Genomic DNA, 17,813 nt, shown 5'->3' with positions numbered 1-17,813 from the left:
CAAATTTGTAGTATTAAAAAAAAAATCCACACATTGGTATTCATAATGCTTATAGCATTTTTCATTGATTTTATGTAGATAAAAGAGCAATGTGGATAAAATGTCTTGCTCAAGGGCATAAGTGCGGTACCGAGAATCGAACCCCCGATCCTCAGATCTCCAAACAAGCGCCTTAAACCACTCGGCCACGATACCTGTACTATTTATGTTTATTTTTGTATTTATTTCAGATCACAAAATACAAAGTAACATAACGTCAAATGTATCACAAAGCATGTCATTCATCATAAATCGTATAAAAATTGAAGAAATGATAAACTTGAACATAGCTAAGTAGCAGTCGCGTTGTCAAAGTTAAAATAAAAAAACACACAAATAAATTCAGTCGAGGATAAAGACTGTTATTCTTTATATTTATTATTTCGTTGACTATTCCATTTCTTCCGTGTTCGTCTCGACGCACACTGCATGCAAACAATATTTTCTATTTCTCTCTTTCGATTCTCCGGACACCTGAGTGTCATATAAGTAATACCTCGGTCACATTTACTCTACGGCGGCCGTACGGCAAGTCGAAAACAGCCGTTTTAATTTTTTTGTACCAGCTACATATAGTGGGGTTTGAATAAAAATTAATAAAGCGGCTGATTTCGACTCGCCGTACGGCCGTCGTAGAACAAATGTGACCGAGGTATAACCTCCATCGAATGTCACGTGCTTGGCATAGCAAACAATAAATCAGGCTCTCAAGACCAAGTCAAAGATTAACAGCACTATAATCCTGTTGTCTGCCCTGAGTCACGCATAAAAGGTAAGATATATTTATATATATATATATGTATATAAGTTATTTTTCCAGTTCTTGTCGTATATTATTAAATTACGTAGTAATCACTAACTGATGCAAATGATATAGGCCTACGGCTGTTGTGAATTCCAACATACTGTGGAACATAATAAATGTGAAATATAGACGAGGGAAGTTTTCTTTCCTCCGCTCGATTGATTGACCCCGAATACAATAACAATGAACCGTAAAGACACACCGTACAGAATTGATATGCGCTCTTGTTTATTTCGTTAATATTTCACACTATCGAATTCGTATTATACAGGTCAATACCTATATCATATTATGAAACCTCTTAACATAAAGAGGTTTGGGGGCTGTTTTCTTACCACAAAATCATAAACGGTAATCATAATGGAGGGAATAAGACCTAAATAAGTGGTATCATTACAAAAATTATCTGGTATTAATGTGTTTTACTTATTTGTAAATTTAGCACTTTTTAAAATTCATGATGGTTATTATTATTCTAATTGTTCTTATTAGGCCTATAATTATTACAGTATTATTATTATTATAGTTGTTATGTTATCAATTTTAGTGCAGAAGGTTTCACAGTACACCATGCATATTTCTTGGGCAAGTGTTGGTCCTGAAAAGGACCTTCCAATCTCGATGTTTCGACAAGTGTGTTCTTGTCGTCTTCAGAAGACGGCAGACGACAAGAAGACTCTTGTCGAAACGTCGAGATTGGGTGGTCCTTTTCAGGACCAACACTTGCCCAAGAAATATACATGGTGTACCGTGAAACCTACTACACTATTCTTCTTCGCCTTGGAAACCTTCAGAAGTTACGTTATCATTTTTTCTTTTTATTTCATTATTTTTTATTATTATTATGATTATCGTTATGATGACCAGCATTAATATTAATGTTAACATTATTATTATAATCATTATCATCATTATTTATTACATGATGTAGTATGTGTCAGTATGGCTTACTAAATTTATAGAATATACTCTTTCTTATATTATTTTCCCTCTTTTTATCATTATCTTGTACAGGATCTTGACTTTTCTTTTTCATTTTCTAACAAGTTGAGTTGAAGATGGAATCCGTGGTGGTAGCATCGTTTTGCACCCTTGCAGTTTTCCTGTTTCTCCAGTTTGTCAACTACCAGGCAGCTATTGGACCTGATAGTCCGTTGTCCATTGGTAAGGCTTTGTTCAATCGACAATTTATTATGTAAGAAAAGGGTAAAAGGGAGAGAATGTTTTAGTATTGAAATCCAAATAGGATCTTGTGAAAATTGTAAATGAGCTCTTGAATTTCAATTATCCAAAATACCATGTGAAGCAAATACGACCACAATGTCTGGCATTATATATTTTCTTGTCGTTGATTAAGGCCTAGCAAGTAAAGTAGTATTTTTTTATTTTCTTATTACAAATTCAAATGAAATTGTATTTTGATCGGTATTTCCCTCCGTTATTCACCTTACAAAGGATGGTTTAAGAGCACTGTCAGTGCCATCTCGAGCAAGTACCCCACCCCGGTCACCCCAGCCGGGTACACCTTCAGCATATGGGGTCTAATCTACCTCTGGAACTTTGCCTGGATCATCTATATCCTGACGACCTTATGTCGATCAAACAGCCGTGGACCAGTCTACCGCAACCCACCTGCGACAACGGTCATGTTCCTCAACAGCTTCATAATCAACAATGTTGCCAACATCCTGTGGCTATTCTTGTGGGATCGGGAGTACCTGACGAGATCTACGTTAGCTCTCTTTCTGATCGCACTAACCCTCTACGTAGGGTTGTACATCAGCCTGACCAATGTCTACCAGTATCTCACCGATTTCAAAGAATATGCAGAGTAGGTTTGACGTTTCTTAGAATTAATGACATGAATTATGCAGTTCAGTAGTGTTTGAGCATAACTCTTGTTCAAATTAAAACTTTTGATTGTCCACAAATAATTTTTCTATATTGTATTTTCGTGAGGAACAGGCAGGTGTTACGTATGATTATTATTCTTCAACAATGTCAAATGAACTTGGTACTAAGTCCGAAAAACATTTGAGGGCAGCATTGTATGGGCTATTCCCACCTCTGCAATAATTTTAAAACATGCCTTATCTCAAATGATCTCAAAACTGAAGTGTGTAAGTTGGAACCTTCATCGTCATATACATTTTTAAAAAATGAGATCTCTTCGCTCCTACATTTCAATAATGTTCTTGAAACATTTACCTATTCTCGTCCCAAGAATGAAAATCAGGTGTACGTTCATGTAATCATTATCTTTAGAAATATTAGTGCGATTATTTTAGCACATTTAAATTCTAGCTAATGTACGTGTTAAATGCTATGTATCTCCCCATGAAAATTATCCACAAATAAATTTGTTTCCGATTCAACTAAACATTTTTATTTCAGTTTTCAATTATTTTATTTTTGGTTGTTAGATCTGATCTTTGGGCCTATAGAGTCTTGGTGCATAACGGTCTAGCTATCTATGCTACCTGGGCTACAGCTGCAGCCCTCATCAATCTCTCAGTAGCACTCATATACGAAGCCATGCTACCAAGGTAATTACAATCATTAACATTTGTTTTCAGAGGCGTATCCAGGGGGTGGGGGATGGGGGTAAGGGTGCCCCAGGTGCAATTTCAAGGGGCACAATATTCACTGTAAAAAATACTGAACGGAATAGAAAGAAACAACTTCTTTGTTAAAGACTACTGATATTTCACCTCACGGTTAAAATAATTGCATAGTCATTCTTTGAATTGTTATAACAGGGATTTTCCTGCAATGTAACAGAACAGACTTATTTAAAAAAAAGGAAAAGCACGTTTAAGTACAGGAAATGTATAAGATATCACATAGCATATACACTCTAAAAACTGGAGTGCTAATTTAGCTCTTAAGGAGCGTGTATAGTGACTGCACTTCGGAGTGCTGATTTTCTCGTTCAAATTTGAACTAAAAAATCAGCACTCCGAAGTGCAGTCACTATACACGCTCTTTAAGAGCTGAATTAGCACTTCGTTTTTTAGAGTGTACCAATTTCCTGTAATTTTACACGATGTTTAAAATTACAGGTGTTCTCGAAGCTCTGCTGCAGGAACCTTTCCTAAAGGAGAATAAAAGTATATTTAATAATAAAAAAGTATAATTGAATGGTCTAAGAAGGAACCAGAAACATTTGAATGGGGTGCAATCAGTAGCCAATGTGTCAGATTATTGAACTCCTCAAATTTCCACCTTACTCCTGTATGGGTGCCTCCCCGCTAGATTCTCCATTCCTATTATCTACATCTTCAATTGGGTATACGGTCGAAGTTCGTTCTATCAATCCCCTATTTAATAGAATCAGTGTAACTTGAATGGGCAAATGACTCCCCTATCACAACAACTCTGGCAAATTAAATTTATAGTGTTTTTAAATAATAGTTCTGTCATTCTTTCTAAACAGCGACGTCGCCACTTACGTTTCACTGACCTCTCTTGCCGTTATCGTCATCGTCTACTTTGTCTTTGAGTTGTTTGTCTTCGATGCCTACACTCGATACGTCTTCATGGTGTATCCGACCTTGATCTGGGCATTGGCTGGTATCATGGTCGCTAACGGTGATGACACTAACAGCCCAGTGTTTGTCTACAGCGCCATTCTCGTCTCAGTCTGTTTCATCTTCTTCATCGTCAAGACCGTTCTTATGATCATCCGCAGCCCCGTCTACCTGATCGTCAAGATGACCAGGGTCAATTCGACCACGTACAAGCACATGATGTAGAAAAAAAGACCGACGGATTACGGTTTTAACGATTTCTCTTCTCTTTTTTCCTCTTCTCCTCCTCCCCTTCTTCTTCTTCTTCTTCTTCTTCTTATCCTTATCCTTCTTCTTCTTCCACCTCCTCTTCTTCTTTTTCTCTTTTGATATGATAATGTTGTAATGATGACTCATACTAGAATCCCTTATTTCCTAATTGCACGAGTCATGTATTTTTATATCAGTATGACCCCTGTTACCGAAGGTTATTATGTTGTGTTTTTGTGATTTCCATGTATTATTATATTTTATTGTGTAGGAATATGTAATTCGGCCTTTGAGTCGCAATTTAATTTGTTTGAAAAATCAAATTCATTAATATTATATTCTTTTCTATTCTACATGTATATAAAAACGCAACCATATCCACACATCCAGCATTCAGGAAATTCCAGGAAAATAATGATTTCAGAGAATGCTGAGTAGCTAATGAAATTCACGAGGATTTTTTTGAAAATAAGATTTTTGTTGACTTTTCTTGAATATCAAGCAGATGATTACTTTAAAACATCTACCTCGCTCGCTTTGCTCTCTTCCTAAATTTCAAAATAATGTAAATTTTATGTCAATCATTATTAATAGAATATTACTTCTAATAGTAATAGATCTTATAAATCTCGGAGTCGCAATTACAGTTACTTAATTTCATCTGCAGCAAAGCAAACGCATTTAAAACGCTTGTATGCTTTTATAATCTGATTTAACAAAGTTTAGACAAAATAAGGAATATTTAATGGTTTATTTTCCTAATGGTAAGCAACGAATGTATACATTCTTTTAGGATTAAAGAATCAGGATCAAATATATTTATTTCATTTCAATCACAAATATACATCAAATATAATTAAAAATGAAGTTATACCAAAAGCTTGTACAAAATAATTTTTAAATATGTATGGAAATGAGGGGATCCACTACGAATCACTGCTTGTCATGATTGTAGAGCTAATTACATAATAAACAAGTACATGTACAAGTGTGATATACAGCAGTGATTGACGAATAACAATGTGCAATAATTTCAAATTGTAATTTGGTGTTTAAGATCTATTCTTTCTATTTTACCTTGTCTTTCATGACAAAAAAACATACCCATGAACAGAAAAAAAATGCTGATATAGATAAAGATTGAAAGAGAGAGAAGAGGAGATAAGGAGGGAGAGAGATAGAACGAGGGAGAGAGAAAGAAAGAGAGGGGGAGATGGGTAGTGGAGAGGTGTAGGGATTTTTATCTGTTTATACTATTGAAGTTGGGACTTAGTCTGCAGGAACAGACCCTGATTGAAACTTTGACCAACAAGTGGGTCTCCATGCAACGACTAGCAACTAAAAAACTTGTCGTTTCAACGATTGAGTTGGCCGTCAGTTCAAACGGCATTATTAGGCTACACATTCAGACCCTTCGAGTGAAAGGTTTGCACTGCAGACGGGACTGCTATCTCAATGGATCTTTAACCGTAGGATTGAGTGATTTATTTTCATTTGGTCTAATGTCAATACGTCCAATTGCCAACTCGTTTACTATCAATTGGTCTACCACATTTTCCTCCGATTTGCACATGGTCTAATTGCCATTCGCAAACTCACCATTTCGTCTAATAATGCAAATAAAATGGGTATTAGACCAACTGGTTATGAGACGAAATGGTGATAGACGAACTGTTTATTAGACGAAGTGATATGATTAGACCAAATGGCTATTGGACCAAACGGTTGTTAGACGAAATGTTGATGTACGGAATGGCATTAGACTTGGCAATTGGCAATTTACCTTTAACGTCGTGGCTAAAAAGAAAAAAAATCCCGACGACGTTTACTAGTAGGGATGGGGTAGGAGGTTCTTGCTCCTTTATACATACATTACACACACACACCCACACACGCACTCCCCCCCCCCCCCCCCCGCCGGCCCGCGCTACGCGACACACCAAATCGTGCACCTTGAGTGATTTACCTCTCAATCGGCTCGGCCGCCACCCTCACTCGGGCTCTGCGGACTCTCTCCTCCCCTCTCCTCTCCCATTTACCCCCTCTCCTCCCCCTCTCTCCCCCTCTTTCTCTCTCTCTTTCACACCCTCTCTCTTTTCAAATACACATTTCATTAATTTCATTGACAATGCCATTACTTCCGTGTACGTGTAGACACACACTGCATACAGGCAGTAGAGGTTTAGTAGATTCAATGCAAACAGCAGGGGCCCGTGGCTAAGACTAATGTTTGCGTGACCTCGTACCTGGCCTAGTTATAAAGTTACATCAGGATACATTTATTGTATGATAATTATGAAATTTTCATGTGTGATGTAAGTTGAATTTAAAGGCACAAACTGGATCTGGTTATATGTATGAAAAGAAAATTTCATATCTATATAGAACGGTCAAAATGTAACTATAAAGGGAAAACTGAGGTGGGTAGAAAAGAGAGAGAGGGAAAGATATATTCTAGTTGTAGAGTATAAAGCACAATTAAGATTATACCCCACCGGCATGAATAATATTTTTTTTAAATCATCCCTGCCGACAATTGGCGGGGGAGGGGTGCCGGTGCGTACGTGTCCCTCTCGATTTGCAAATTTTGTACAGCAGTGTATGGGAGAGGGTCGTCTGCCCCCTTGAAAGATCCCGGGCAAAAATCTCACGAATCACCGCTAATTAATGCTGCCGGCAAACTTGACACATAACGCATATCTCATTAAAGCTATTATTATTTTGATCTTAAAAATATGAATATACTTGTGGAATGAAGAGGACGGACAGAGTGGCGTAGGTGGCATATATGTGTTTGCAGAAGTCTCCCCCCCCCCCTATTCCCCCTATTGCCCGTCGGCATGTGAACCCTTAATATGCCAATGAATGATATAAGTTATATTGCATAATAAACATTAACATAAAGGAAAATATATAAGAAAAATAAGTATATTATAAATAACTATATGTTAAATAAATAACTATATAAATAAATAAATAAATATATGTAGCAATAAACTGCAGAATAGCAAAATTCAATTCACGGTCCGTAGGGACCTTTTTTTTTCCTTTAACATTTCTTGTGAAGGTTAAAAAAATATACATTTAAAAAATCGGTGATTGTTCATATTCGTATTCTCCCTTTTCCTGTATTTTCTGGATCAGAACTGGTAAGTTGTACTGATTTCAAAAGTTAGCACTGAAAAAATGAGACGAATATACACACACTCTCACATATATCTTCAGACAATACGAGAGAAAGGGAGAAAATGCACCCCCAATCCCCTGATATGCCTTTGGCTCACATGTGACCCGATCCGATCTTCACGCTTCAATCATTTCACCGCCATGCACAGACTGATTGAACTGAGATAATGTGATATACATGATATACGTATTGTTCTCTGCATGCACCATCACTGTCTGAGCTGTGTAATTTGGAAATTTAATGGTAAGTGCTGAAGTCATTCTCATTTTAAAGCCCATTCAGATGATATTTTACATGTTACTAATCTCTTCCAATATTTCTAATTTTCTCATTAATTTCATGGATCATGGATGGTGCTTTATATCGAAAATGCAATACTGATTGTCGTAGTGTATTTATATTTAACTGAACATGCTCAATGCTGGGAAGAGTGTACAATACAGTATACTAGCACGATCTTTTGGCTATGTGTACAATTTTGCGAATTGCCAGACGTAAGTTCAGTATCGTATGTCCAACAAGATGAGCTATTTAAACACACTCGCTATCATTCAAGATTCTAACTAATATATTCATGATACTATACGGTAGAGAAGTCCATTGCAATTTAGCCCAGTTAGAGTTTAGTTGTGAATGTTTAGCTTACAGTAATGTTTGTATAGTTAGTACGGTTATAGTAATAGTAGTAGTAATAGTAGTAGTAGTAGTAGTAGTAGTAGTAGTAGTAGTAGTATTGTAGTAGTAGTAGTAGTAGTAGTAGTAGTAGTAGTAGTAGTAGTATAGTAGTAGTAGTAGTAGTAGTAGTATAGTAGTAGTAGTAGCTGTAGTAGTAGTAGTAGTAGTAGAAGAAGAAGAAGTACATACATAGTAGTAGTAGTAGTACTAGTAGAAGTAGTAGTAGCAGCAGCAGTAGTAGTAGTAGTAGTAGTCGTCGTAGTAGTAGTAGTAGTAGTCGAAGTAGTAGAAGTAGTACTAGTAGTAGTAGTAGTAGTAGTAGTAGTAGTAGTAGTACTCTGTAGTAGTAGTAGTAGTAGTAGTAGTAGTAGTAGTAGTAGTAGTAGTAAAAGTAGTGGTAGTAGCAGCAGCAGCAGCGCAGCAGTAGTAGTAGTAGTAGTACTAGTAGTAGTAGTAGTGGTAGTAGTAGTAGTTGGGGAAGGTGGAGCATAATGGAATACTTAATTTCATACTTACATTAAGACGTCATCACCGGCACAAAGACAATGACACTGACAATTTCAGATAAATGTTTTTTGTACTTTTTTATATCAACGACAATTCAGGAATTTCCGGGTGCAAAATCCCCCCCCCCCCTTTTTTGTGGCACTCTTCATTGCCTCTTCATTCCATGTCTGTCATGTTGTTTTCCGCTTGTAGTTCCTGACCATCTTAAAGGAGAATGAAACCCTTGAAACCAGCTGAATCCATATCAAAGAGAAAAATCAAAGAAACATATTGTTGAAAGTTTGAGGAAGATTGAATGAATAATAAGAAAGTTATGAGCATTTGAATATTGAGATCACTAATGCCATGTAGATCCTCCCATTGGCAATGCGACCAAGATCTGTGATGTCACACAGGTACAACTCCCTCATTACTTTAGTACTTATTTCACTTATATTCTCACTTTTATAGAGTCTATCACAGGGTGAGGTGTTCTCTTTATGAGAGGACAAGTACAGAGGTTTCACAACATTATATCATTGATGAATCGTTTGTCGTAATTATGATTAGAATGAGCAAAAAGATGTGTTTTGGGGTATATTTTCATCTGTGACATCATAGATCTTGGTCGCATTGCCATTGGGAGGATCTCCATAGCATTAGTGATCTCGACATTCAAATGCTCATAACTATTGCTAGTCCTATTTTACTCAAACTTTTGTTGATCTTATTCTTTGATTTTTCTGCTTTCACAAAAGCTAACTTGCTCCAAGAGTTTCATTCTCCTTTAATGACGACCTGCAAACAATACACAAGCATGAACGCTATTATTGAGGTTATCCAGCTACCACAAACAATGCAACTGATCCTAAAGCGCGTGATAAAAAAATATAATTTTCAACTGGGGCAAAATGGAACATACTTGGAGCAAAATTGTTCCATTTTCCCCTTATGTTTATAGTCCATTGTGTCCCATTTGTGTATTTTCTTATAAAAGGTTTACATGCAAAAATCCCTGCAGCAATGAAGGCATGCACAAACGTATGTCTCATGTTGATATCTTTATGATTAATGTATACGAATATTTTATCAAAGTTGATGCAGCCACTTCAAATTTACAGCTCTATAATCATCCCCTTATCTTAGATCATGGGGTGCAATTTTTTGGAAGAGACATTACTCGGATGTGCTCAGATGTTGCTGGATGAAAGTTCATGTTGATGTTATGCCGAAATGTGTGCTTCAAAGAATTTGTAAAGAAGGCGTAGGCCTACTTTATGAACTTATGCAAATTTCATAATTCCATTTTGCCTGCCCCTAGGGTCCGTTATGCCCCACCTTCCCCTCGCAGTCACTAGCGTATCCAGCATCGACTATGACAAAGAAATGTATTGCAAATGCACAAGCATAATAGAGTCACTATTGTCCCCAAACAATTGGGCCCATGAAATGTTTGTAGGATCTGATGCTGGATACGCACCTGGTAGTAGAATCGTAGTCGTAGTAGTAGTTGTGGTAGTAGTAGTAATAGTAGTAGTAGTAGTAGTAGTAGTAGCAGTCGTAGTAGTGTAGTAGTAGTAGTAGTAGTAGTAGTAGTAGTAGTAGTAGTAGTAGTAGTAGTAGTAGTAGTAATAGTGGTAGTAGCGGTAGTAGTGGTAGTAGTAGTGGTAGTAGTGGTAGTAGTGGAAGTAGTGGAAGTAGTAGTAGTAGTAGTAGTTGTAGTAGTAGAAGTAGTAGTAGTAGTGGTGGTAGAAGTGGTAGTAGTGGTAGTAGTAGTAGTAGTAGTAGTAGTAGTAGTAGTAGTAGTAGTAGTAGTAGTGGTGGTGGTGGTGGTGGTGATGGTGGACTGGTGGTAGTAGTGGTGGCAGGTAAGAAATCAGCGTGAATGTATATAGACTATATATGAGTCAAACTGAATCAGTGACTATTATATTATCATCTTCTCTTTGCAGTGCTATTCAAGAATTTAATTACATCTAAACACAACTAAATACACACACACACACACCCGCACACCCTCACACACACGAATCAGCAATGGATGTGTCAGTCATACTGGGTACGGCTCTATTAGCATTCGGATTTGCGTTCACACTCTTCTGTAACTTCCAGGCTGCTATTGGACCAGACTCTGAATATTCATTGGGTGAGTGAATATTTTATGTAGTGTTAGCTCATTGGAGCGGCAAGTATGTTTCTTTGTCGGTCTCTCTTACTCTGTACCTGTCTTCCTCTTTCTGCCCCCATCTCTCTCTCTCTCTCTCTCTCTCATTCAATTACCAAACATATCCCACCGAGAAGTAAAACATCATTGGTCGTTTGCACAGTACAGAGGAATTCATCTTTTGGTTTCATGCAGTGACACTCAACTGTCATAACTCCTTTAGCATCTGAAAGTCTGTACGCTAATTTTCCTCGAACAAAGTTCAGATCTTGAAGGAAGCAAGGTGTACGTGGTTGGGGCACGCTTGCCTCTTTCCTCAACTTTGGTTTGGAAAGGAGCCAGAATGAGGCTAAATTCCTCAGAAGTGCGAACATGTTCGGGCTTTTATATCAATACTGCTGATTTGCTGAATATCTCTGAAATAAAGTACCTAGATCTAATTCATTCAAAATAATGATATTATCCCAATCTTAAAACTCCCCAGGGAGAGTACCAAGAGCATACATTGTATGCGGATGCGGGTAAGCAAGGATCATGTGACCTGGATAAAATTCCATCTTGGTTGCTTACCAGGGAGTGGAGGAAGTACATATCTTGTTTGGTGGCAAGCCAAACTCCGGGGACCAGTGTAATGATTTAAAGCTGTCAGCCTGAGTCTCAGGTTGTTCTAATGTTTTGAATGTTATTTAACAATGGAATATTAATATTATCATTATTATTATCACCATCGTTATTTCCAGGCTGGTTCAACTCGACTGTTGGAGACCTCTCCAAGAAATATCCCAGCCCCATCACCCCTGCCGGTTATGCTTTCAGTATCTGGAGTCTCATCTACCTGTGGAGTGCTGCATTGATTCTCTACATCATCTCAACCATCTTCCGGACCAACATCCTTGGACCAGTTTACTTGAACCCTCCTGTGATCTCCTTGCCGTTTCTCCTCTCTGTATTTCTTGGTAACGCTACCAGTGTCGTGTGGTTGTTTGTATGGGATCGAGAGCTGTTGACTGTGTCCGCTATCGTTCTGGTGGCAAATGCTCTTCCTCTCTATGTGGCCTTGATGATCATCCTGACTAGGACCTACAACTTCTTGCAAGAATTTCTTCAAGTATCAAGGTAACCATGCTTGCAAGACTGAACATTCAATCTCTCTGATTTTATTAATCACATGTATTCAGCTGGTGGCTGAATCGACAAATGAGAGTATACCAAAAAGGATTTAGTATACAATGGATTAATTTATGTTGGAGCTGATTATATTGGATCATACTTTATTTGTAATAAATTAAGGATGCATACTGGAGTGGTATTTCGTGGTGGGTTACATTGTAACTTTGGTTTTGATGACCACTGGTACTTCTTGAGGCCAAAAATGAATCATATACGAATGAGAGTTGGCACATACAGTTTAATCATATGGGTACACAATCTTCTTACTAGAGTCAATGTCATGATATCTTTTTCTCTTTATGCTTTTCAGGCTAGACTTTATGGGGCAGCTGACTTGCTAAGTACAGGCTACAGATCTCAGTATTCTTGTCTTGTGAAATATATTTTGTTTTGCTATTTTGATGTAGGTTTTACCTATTGGACAGTTGAGTACTGATTGGCAATAAAATTTCAGCCGATTTTCTTTCATGAAATGTCCTTCTTTCCTAGTTTTGAGTGGATCTACAAATACTTACCAAGTACTGTTCTGCAATGAAATAAATCCAATTAGATTTTCCCCAATGAAACAATGTCAATTCTCTTTTGTTGATCAGGTTTGACCTATGGGCCTCTAGAGTACTTGTTGGTAACGGAGTGGCCATCTATACTGCCTGGGTTACAATTGCTTCTCAAGTAGGTCTCTCAGTCTGTCTTCTCTACGCTGGAGGACTTCCCAGGTGAGCTCCAAAACTATTATCACTATAGACATGAAGAGGTTAAACTCATTAATTGGGTACTATTAAGATTTTTTTTTTCTTTATGCAATCAAGATGAATGTCGTAATACAGCAGAAATGTTATTTTCAATGGCAGTATTGTTTTAGAATTTGTTTGCTCATTTATCTGACATACTTCCAATTAGCAACACCGGTGTGTTTTCATTTCAATGCTGCATATTTCATAACAAATTTCATTTACATGAAATGAATATGAGTTTATATTTTGTTTAAGTTCATGAGTTTGTATTTTGTTGAAGTTCAAAAGTTACCGATCTGCATGAGAATTAATCTGATTTTGTCTATAGATTCTATCACAACCTCAATATGAACATTTTAGTTTTTATTGTGCCTTAAAAAAGTGTTGCGGGGTCCAATCCAAGTCATGACGTTACTTTTCTTGATCAAGAGATTCATCCACATTGTACGGGACTTAAACCTTGGTCCCATTTTATACAGACTTGTTATTTAACAAGCTTACCATCAGCCAATCAAATTAAATGATTTCAGTAGCTTTTAACTGTTATTGCAAATTTGTTTTCATAACAAGTTTTAAAAAACGGACCCCAGATTTTGGTATCCAGCAGGATTTACTTTGAATGCACTTGGCGCTAAAAGTGGCTTGAGCTGAAACAGGGGTAATGAAAGTGTGTCTTGGAATAGATTATTCCTAGATAGCCAGCGCTATATGAATGACTATTATTGCCATTTATCCATCTGGGCGAGTTCTCCCATATATACAATACAATTGTTCTTTTGTACTTCCAGTGACACTGTTGTGTACATCTGTTTGGGTATCTTGTCGGCTGAGCTGATTGTCTTCTTTGCCTTGGATGTATCCATCCTGTACCCATACACTCGTCCTGTCTTCATGATATACCCCGTCTTTATCTGGGCACTCTCTGCGCTCCTGGTCGACAATGCCGATGAAACAGACTCTCCACAGTTCATCGTCGGTGCCATACTCCTGGGAATTAGCTGTGTCTTCTTTGTGACCAAGACACTGCTTTCCATCTTCCGACCAGTCCCTGAGGAAGCAGAAAATAGTTCTCCAATCAAGTTTAAACAACTTGTTTAAGAATGATAGGTTGGTATATGTACCCCCACCCCTCCCTCTCCTGTCACCTTAAGGCTATTTCATTAAGAAGGCCAAAGAAAAGGTCTACAATCACAAATTTGAACAACTCATTAGCATAAACATACGTCCCCCTTCACCTTTTGGCCATCCCCTGGAAAGTTGACTCTTCACTAAAATAACAGTTATTGGAAAGTGAAATGGTTTTCCTGAAATCGCAAAAAAATATCACTGCGACGTTTCGTTTTTGCTTTCTTTCAAATTTCAGCCATGCATCTGTTGAGACCAAATTCGTGACGCCCGGGCAAGCGGTTCTACATGTATTACATTTTTTGTACGTACACATTAGACCCAATATGGCTCATAACCGCTGTATGATCTACCGAAATAACCCGATCTAGTTTGGTAGTAATAGTGACAAGAGTTACACTCTTTTACACCTTGGTTTTAAGAATCAAAGACATATTTTTTCATTTCAATTAGCTGAAAATAAAACAGTACTGTGTGGTAAAGTTTTCGTACCAAAACATATGGAAAGATTTTGCTAAATATTTTGTTTACCCTATACTATAGTGTTAATGCAAAGTATAATTGTTAAAGAATAATAAACCCAACATATTTACCTTTTTTCTTAAGCAGTTGGAGTCCAATGGTATATAGTGATAGTTGACTAGAATGGCCAGATAATAAATATGGTGCGATGAAGATTTAAAGACCGAATACTAGAAACGAAAATTGGCAACATACATGCGTATATTGCGAATTCAGTGCACTGGCGTTTTTTTCACATTCTACCATTGCATTGTAATGTACATACATCTATCATAATGTATATATCGGCATGTCATTAGCATAATGTGGACATTGCCAATTTTCAATATCTCCATGCATGTAGAGATTTTGTGATTTCAAATACTTGCATGTACAATTTTATCAATTATTTTCTTTTATTGTAAAGCTCTCACTAAATTGATGTTGATAAGCAAAGAAGCAGTTTGAGTTTTATTGTCCTTTAATTTTGAATAGCACTTTGGAAATATTATCATGTTGTATAAAATGAAAGAATGAGCTTAGCAAAGTGTGTAGTATATGCATGATGAACACTGTCTTGCTGAATTATTTCAGTTAAAAAGTGCTTGAATTTCATTTTCACCATGTTATATGTGTTATAAGTGTCAAACATAAATGTTTTCTGGACTTCCGTAGGTGGAAGCTGTATAATATAGTAGGGCTATATGCGGATATTTCTATAGTCTCATGCGATATAGATTTAAGAAATTCATTGATTTATATTTTTACTTTCACTTTCGATATCTGCTTAGCAGGGTATATTTATAACAGCCTTTTATGTCGTAGTTGTTTTCATGGATACACTGCAAAAACTCCGGTGTTGATTTAACACCAGACCGGAATCTATATATGTCCACACCAGAGAAGTATTGAAACAACATCAGTTTGGAATCAAATCGATGCTGTTTTAAAACTAATTGGTGTTGTATAAACACCTATCTGGTGTTAGACCAAAACCAAACTGGTGTTAACACTTCTCTGGTGTGGACATATATAGATTCCAGGCTGGTGTTAAATCAACACCGGAGTTTTTGCAGTGTATATGGTGCTTGGCAGATTGATTACCTCCAATTCACTGAGCGCTCAAAACTTAGGCTGAGTATATAATCCAGGGTCGTTTTCTAATAAACCTTGGGTGTTTCAATAATTCTAAAACGTTACGTCCGACGCTACAGCAACTTGAATATGACAAGCCCAAAATAATTGATATTTATGTACGTTGAGATAAACAACAATACTCTTTTTTTATTCGAAAGATGTTTTTTGCAAAAAAAAATTGTATGAGATTTCAAGGTTTAAAACGAGGAAAGGCTTCATATGCATCCCATTTAGCTCTTCATAGTTAAGTTCGTAAAGTCATGCGTAAATTTATTACTAAAGGGAAAGCTTTGAAACAGCAACACATTTGAAGAAAAAAAAGTAAGTTATATTTTTTTCTTTCACCAAAATAAACTGTGTTTATGGCAATGTGGTAAATGTATCATTTGTCAAACATTATGTATTTCATATATATTTATAGTATATTCTTTATTTCTCTTAGAATAAAAATATACTCTTAATGTGAACTGGAGAATTATATTTTACATCAAAATAAAGTTTAAGATGCTGTAGCATAATTCATCCTCTTATATGTTGATTATGTCGCCATTGCTAGCTAATACACCCTACTTTTGTTTTGAAGTTAAAGGTGCTCCGGGCTGAAGATATTTATATCTAAATAAATAGAGTAAAATTCACAGAGCAAAATTCTGTAAAATTTATCAAAATTTGATAAAAAATAACGAAGTTATTGAATTTTAAAGATTTGCATTATTCTGGTGAAACAGTTCTAGGCATGACTTCATGAATATTCATTAGGATGACTGATGATGTCACATCCCCACTTATGTTATTACATGAATTCATAATGTTTCATTTTTTCATAAATGTGTTAATGATGTGTCTCAATTATGATGAAATAAATTGCAGCAAGAAATAACTAATGCACTTAATCACTTGTCAATCCAATTGTTTAAGTTCTTGGTCGAAAAATGTTGAATAAACCCCGGAATAAACCTAATTTCAATTCAAAAGAACAAGTAGGGATATGACATCATCAGTCCACCTTATGAATATTCACGAAGACATGCCTCGAACGGTTTCCCCGGAATAATGCAAATCTTTAAATTTCATTAACTTCGTTATTTGTTATCCAATTTTGATAAAAAATTATTTTCATCATTGTGCTCTGTGAATTTTACTCTATTTATGGGGATTAAGAATATTCAGCCCGGAGCATCCCTTTAATGGTAAAATGACGTGCAACTAATTATCGCCTTCTACCTTCAGTACTAAGGGAAGTCTCGCGACACTGACGAACTATGATAATGATATAAGGACCCAATTTGTATCATTACAGCTGAAACACAAAATGTTGTTAATATTTACTTCAGTCATAGTATCGACAGTGGTATGATGTAAAACGATGTACATATTAATTCAATTGGAGCACATTAGTGGAAATATATTATTAAAGAGTCTAAACTAGAACTTAGTTGTCTACCTGATACTTTTTGTTGCCGTGTTTTGCCAGAGTAAGGGAGCTATCGGCTTGGCATGTTTGCTGTAATTGTAAAGAACTGTATCATATCATGGAGGTAAAAAGTATGGAGTGAAAACGGAATGCAAAGTGATTATTGTAGCTTCCAATTTCTAAAGAAGTACAAAAGGATACACAGGTGTATTGTAACCTTTGATGGCGACCTGTGATGCCGCAAGTTTCATGGGAAAACTGGAAAATGATTTGGGTTTAGTATTAATGGGAATATTTCCAACTTTATTTGATTACGGAATGTGGATATTAAACACATGACGAAATGCCGACACGACATTTTTTTCCAGCGACAATTGCTCTGGGCTTTATTTCGTCGAAGATGTAAGGTTAGGGTTGCAGTCGGGTTTTATGTTATGTTTAGGATAGGGTATAGCGTTAAATCGAGGGTTGGGGTTGTTCATTCCATTTGTGTGTGGAATTAATAGCGGAGCAACTGACGTCGGAGCAAATGGCATGGAACTGACGAAATCCCAAAGCCTTATTAGGTCCTGAAATTGGGCGATATATTATATGTTA

The 17,813-nt window shown here is 36.6% G+C and overlaps 2 protein-coding genes across 4 annotated transcripts; both read left to right on the top strand.

The window, feature by feature from the left end:
- The first annotated feature begins 518 nt into the window (after nucleotides 1–518).
- Nucleotides 519–5,667, top strand: LOC135155677 (uncharacterized). Of its 2 annotated transcripts, none has more exons than XM_064105577.1 (5): nucleotides 519–811; nucleotides 1,859–2,008; nucleotides 2,300–2,675; nucleotides 3,268–3,390; nucleotides 4,281–5,667. In XM_064105577.1, the coding sequence occupies exons 2-5, from the start codon at nucleotides 1,903–1,905 to the stop codon at nucleotides 4,597–4,599; spliced, it is 924 nt and encodes a 307-aa protein (XP_063961647.1). In that variant the 5' UTR covers nucleotides 519–811; nucleotides 1,859–1,902; the 3' UTR covers nucleotides 4,600–5,667. The 2 variants fall into 2 exon arrangements, with proteins under 2 accessions (XP_063961647.1, XP_063961648.1); XM_064105578.1 differs by having other exon boundaries at nucleotides 710–811; nucleotides 1,892–2,008.
- A 2,268-nt stretch (nucleotides 5,668–7,935) lies between these two features.
- On the top strand, nucleotides 7,936–17,233 carry LOC135155676 (uncharacterized). Of its 2 annotated transcripts, XR_010294860.1 has the most exons (6): nucleotides 7,936–8,053; nucleotides 10,924–11,117; nucleotides 11,876–12,251; nucleotides 12,899–13,021; nucleotides 13,828–15,492; nucleotides 15,733–17,233. XR_010294860.1 is itself a non-coding variant. In XM_064105576.1 (5 exons), the coding sequence occupies exons 2-5, from the start codon at nucleotides 11,009–11,011 to the stop codon at nucleotides 14,135–14,137; spliced, it is 918 nt and encodes a 305-aa protein (XP_063961646.1). In that variant the 5' UTR covers nucleotides 7,936–8,053; nucleotides 10,924–11,008; the 3' UTR covers nucleotides 14,138–17,233. The 2 variants fall into 2 exon arrangements, 1 of the variants encoding a protein (XP_063961646.1); XM_064105576.1 differs by having other exon boundaries at nucleotides 13,828–17,233.
- Nucleotides 17,234–17,813: the final 580 nt, after the last annotated feature.

The sequence above is a fragment of the Lytechinus pictus genome, chromosome 10 (genome assembly GCF_037042905.1).
Source record: "Lytechinus pictus isolate F3 Inbred chromosome 10, Lp3.0, whole genome shotgun sequence".
NCBI lineage: Eukaryota > Metazoa > Echinodermata > Echinoidea > Temnopleuroida > Toxopneustidae > Lytechinus > Lytechinus pictus.
The sequence above is the reverse complement of the archived record's forward strand: the minus strand, read 5'-3'. Positions and strand labels throughout refer to the sequence as shown.

Bases quoted from the DNA above. Each gene is read 5' to 3' on its own strand.
- LOC135155677 (XM_064105577.1), top strand. From the start codon at position 1,903: ATGGAATCCGTGGTGGTAGCATCGTTTTGCACCCTTGCAGTTTTCCTG. The intron at 2,009-2,299 runs GTAAGGCTTTGT...CACCTTACAAAG, and splicing joins TGATAGTCCGTTGTCCATTG to GATGGTTTAAGAGCACTGTC. The intron at 3,391-4,280 runs GTAATTACAATC...CTTTCTAAACAG, and splicing joins TACGAAGCCATGCTACCAAG to CGACGTCGCCACTTACGTTT.
- LOC135155676 (XM_064105576.1), top strand. From the start codon at position 11,009: ATGGATGTGTCAGTCATACTGGGTACGGCTCTATTAGCATTCGGATTT. The intron at 11,118-11,875 runs GTGAGTGAATAT...CGTTATTTCCAG, and splicing joins AGACTCTGAATATTCATTGG to GCTGGTTCAACTCGACTGTT. The intron at 12,252-12,898 runs GTAACCATGCTT...TTTGTTGATCAG, and splicing joins GAATTTCTTCAAGTATCAAG to GTTTGACCTATGGGCCTCTA.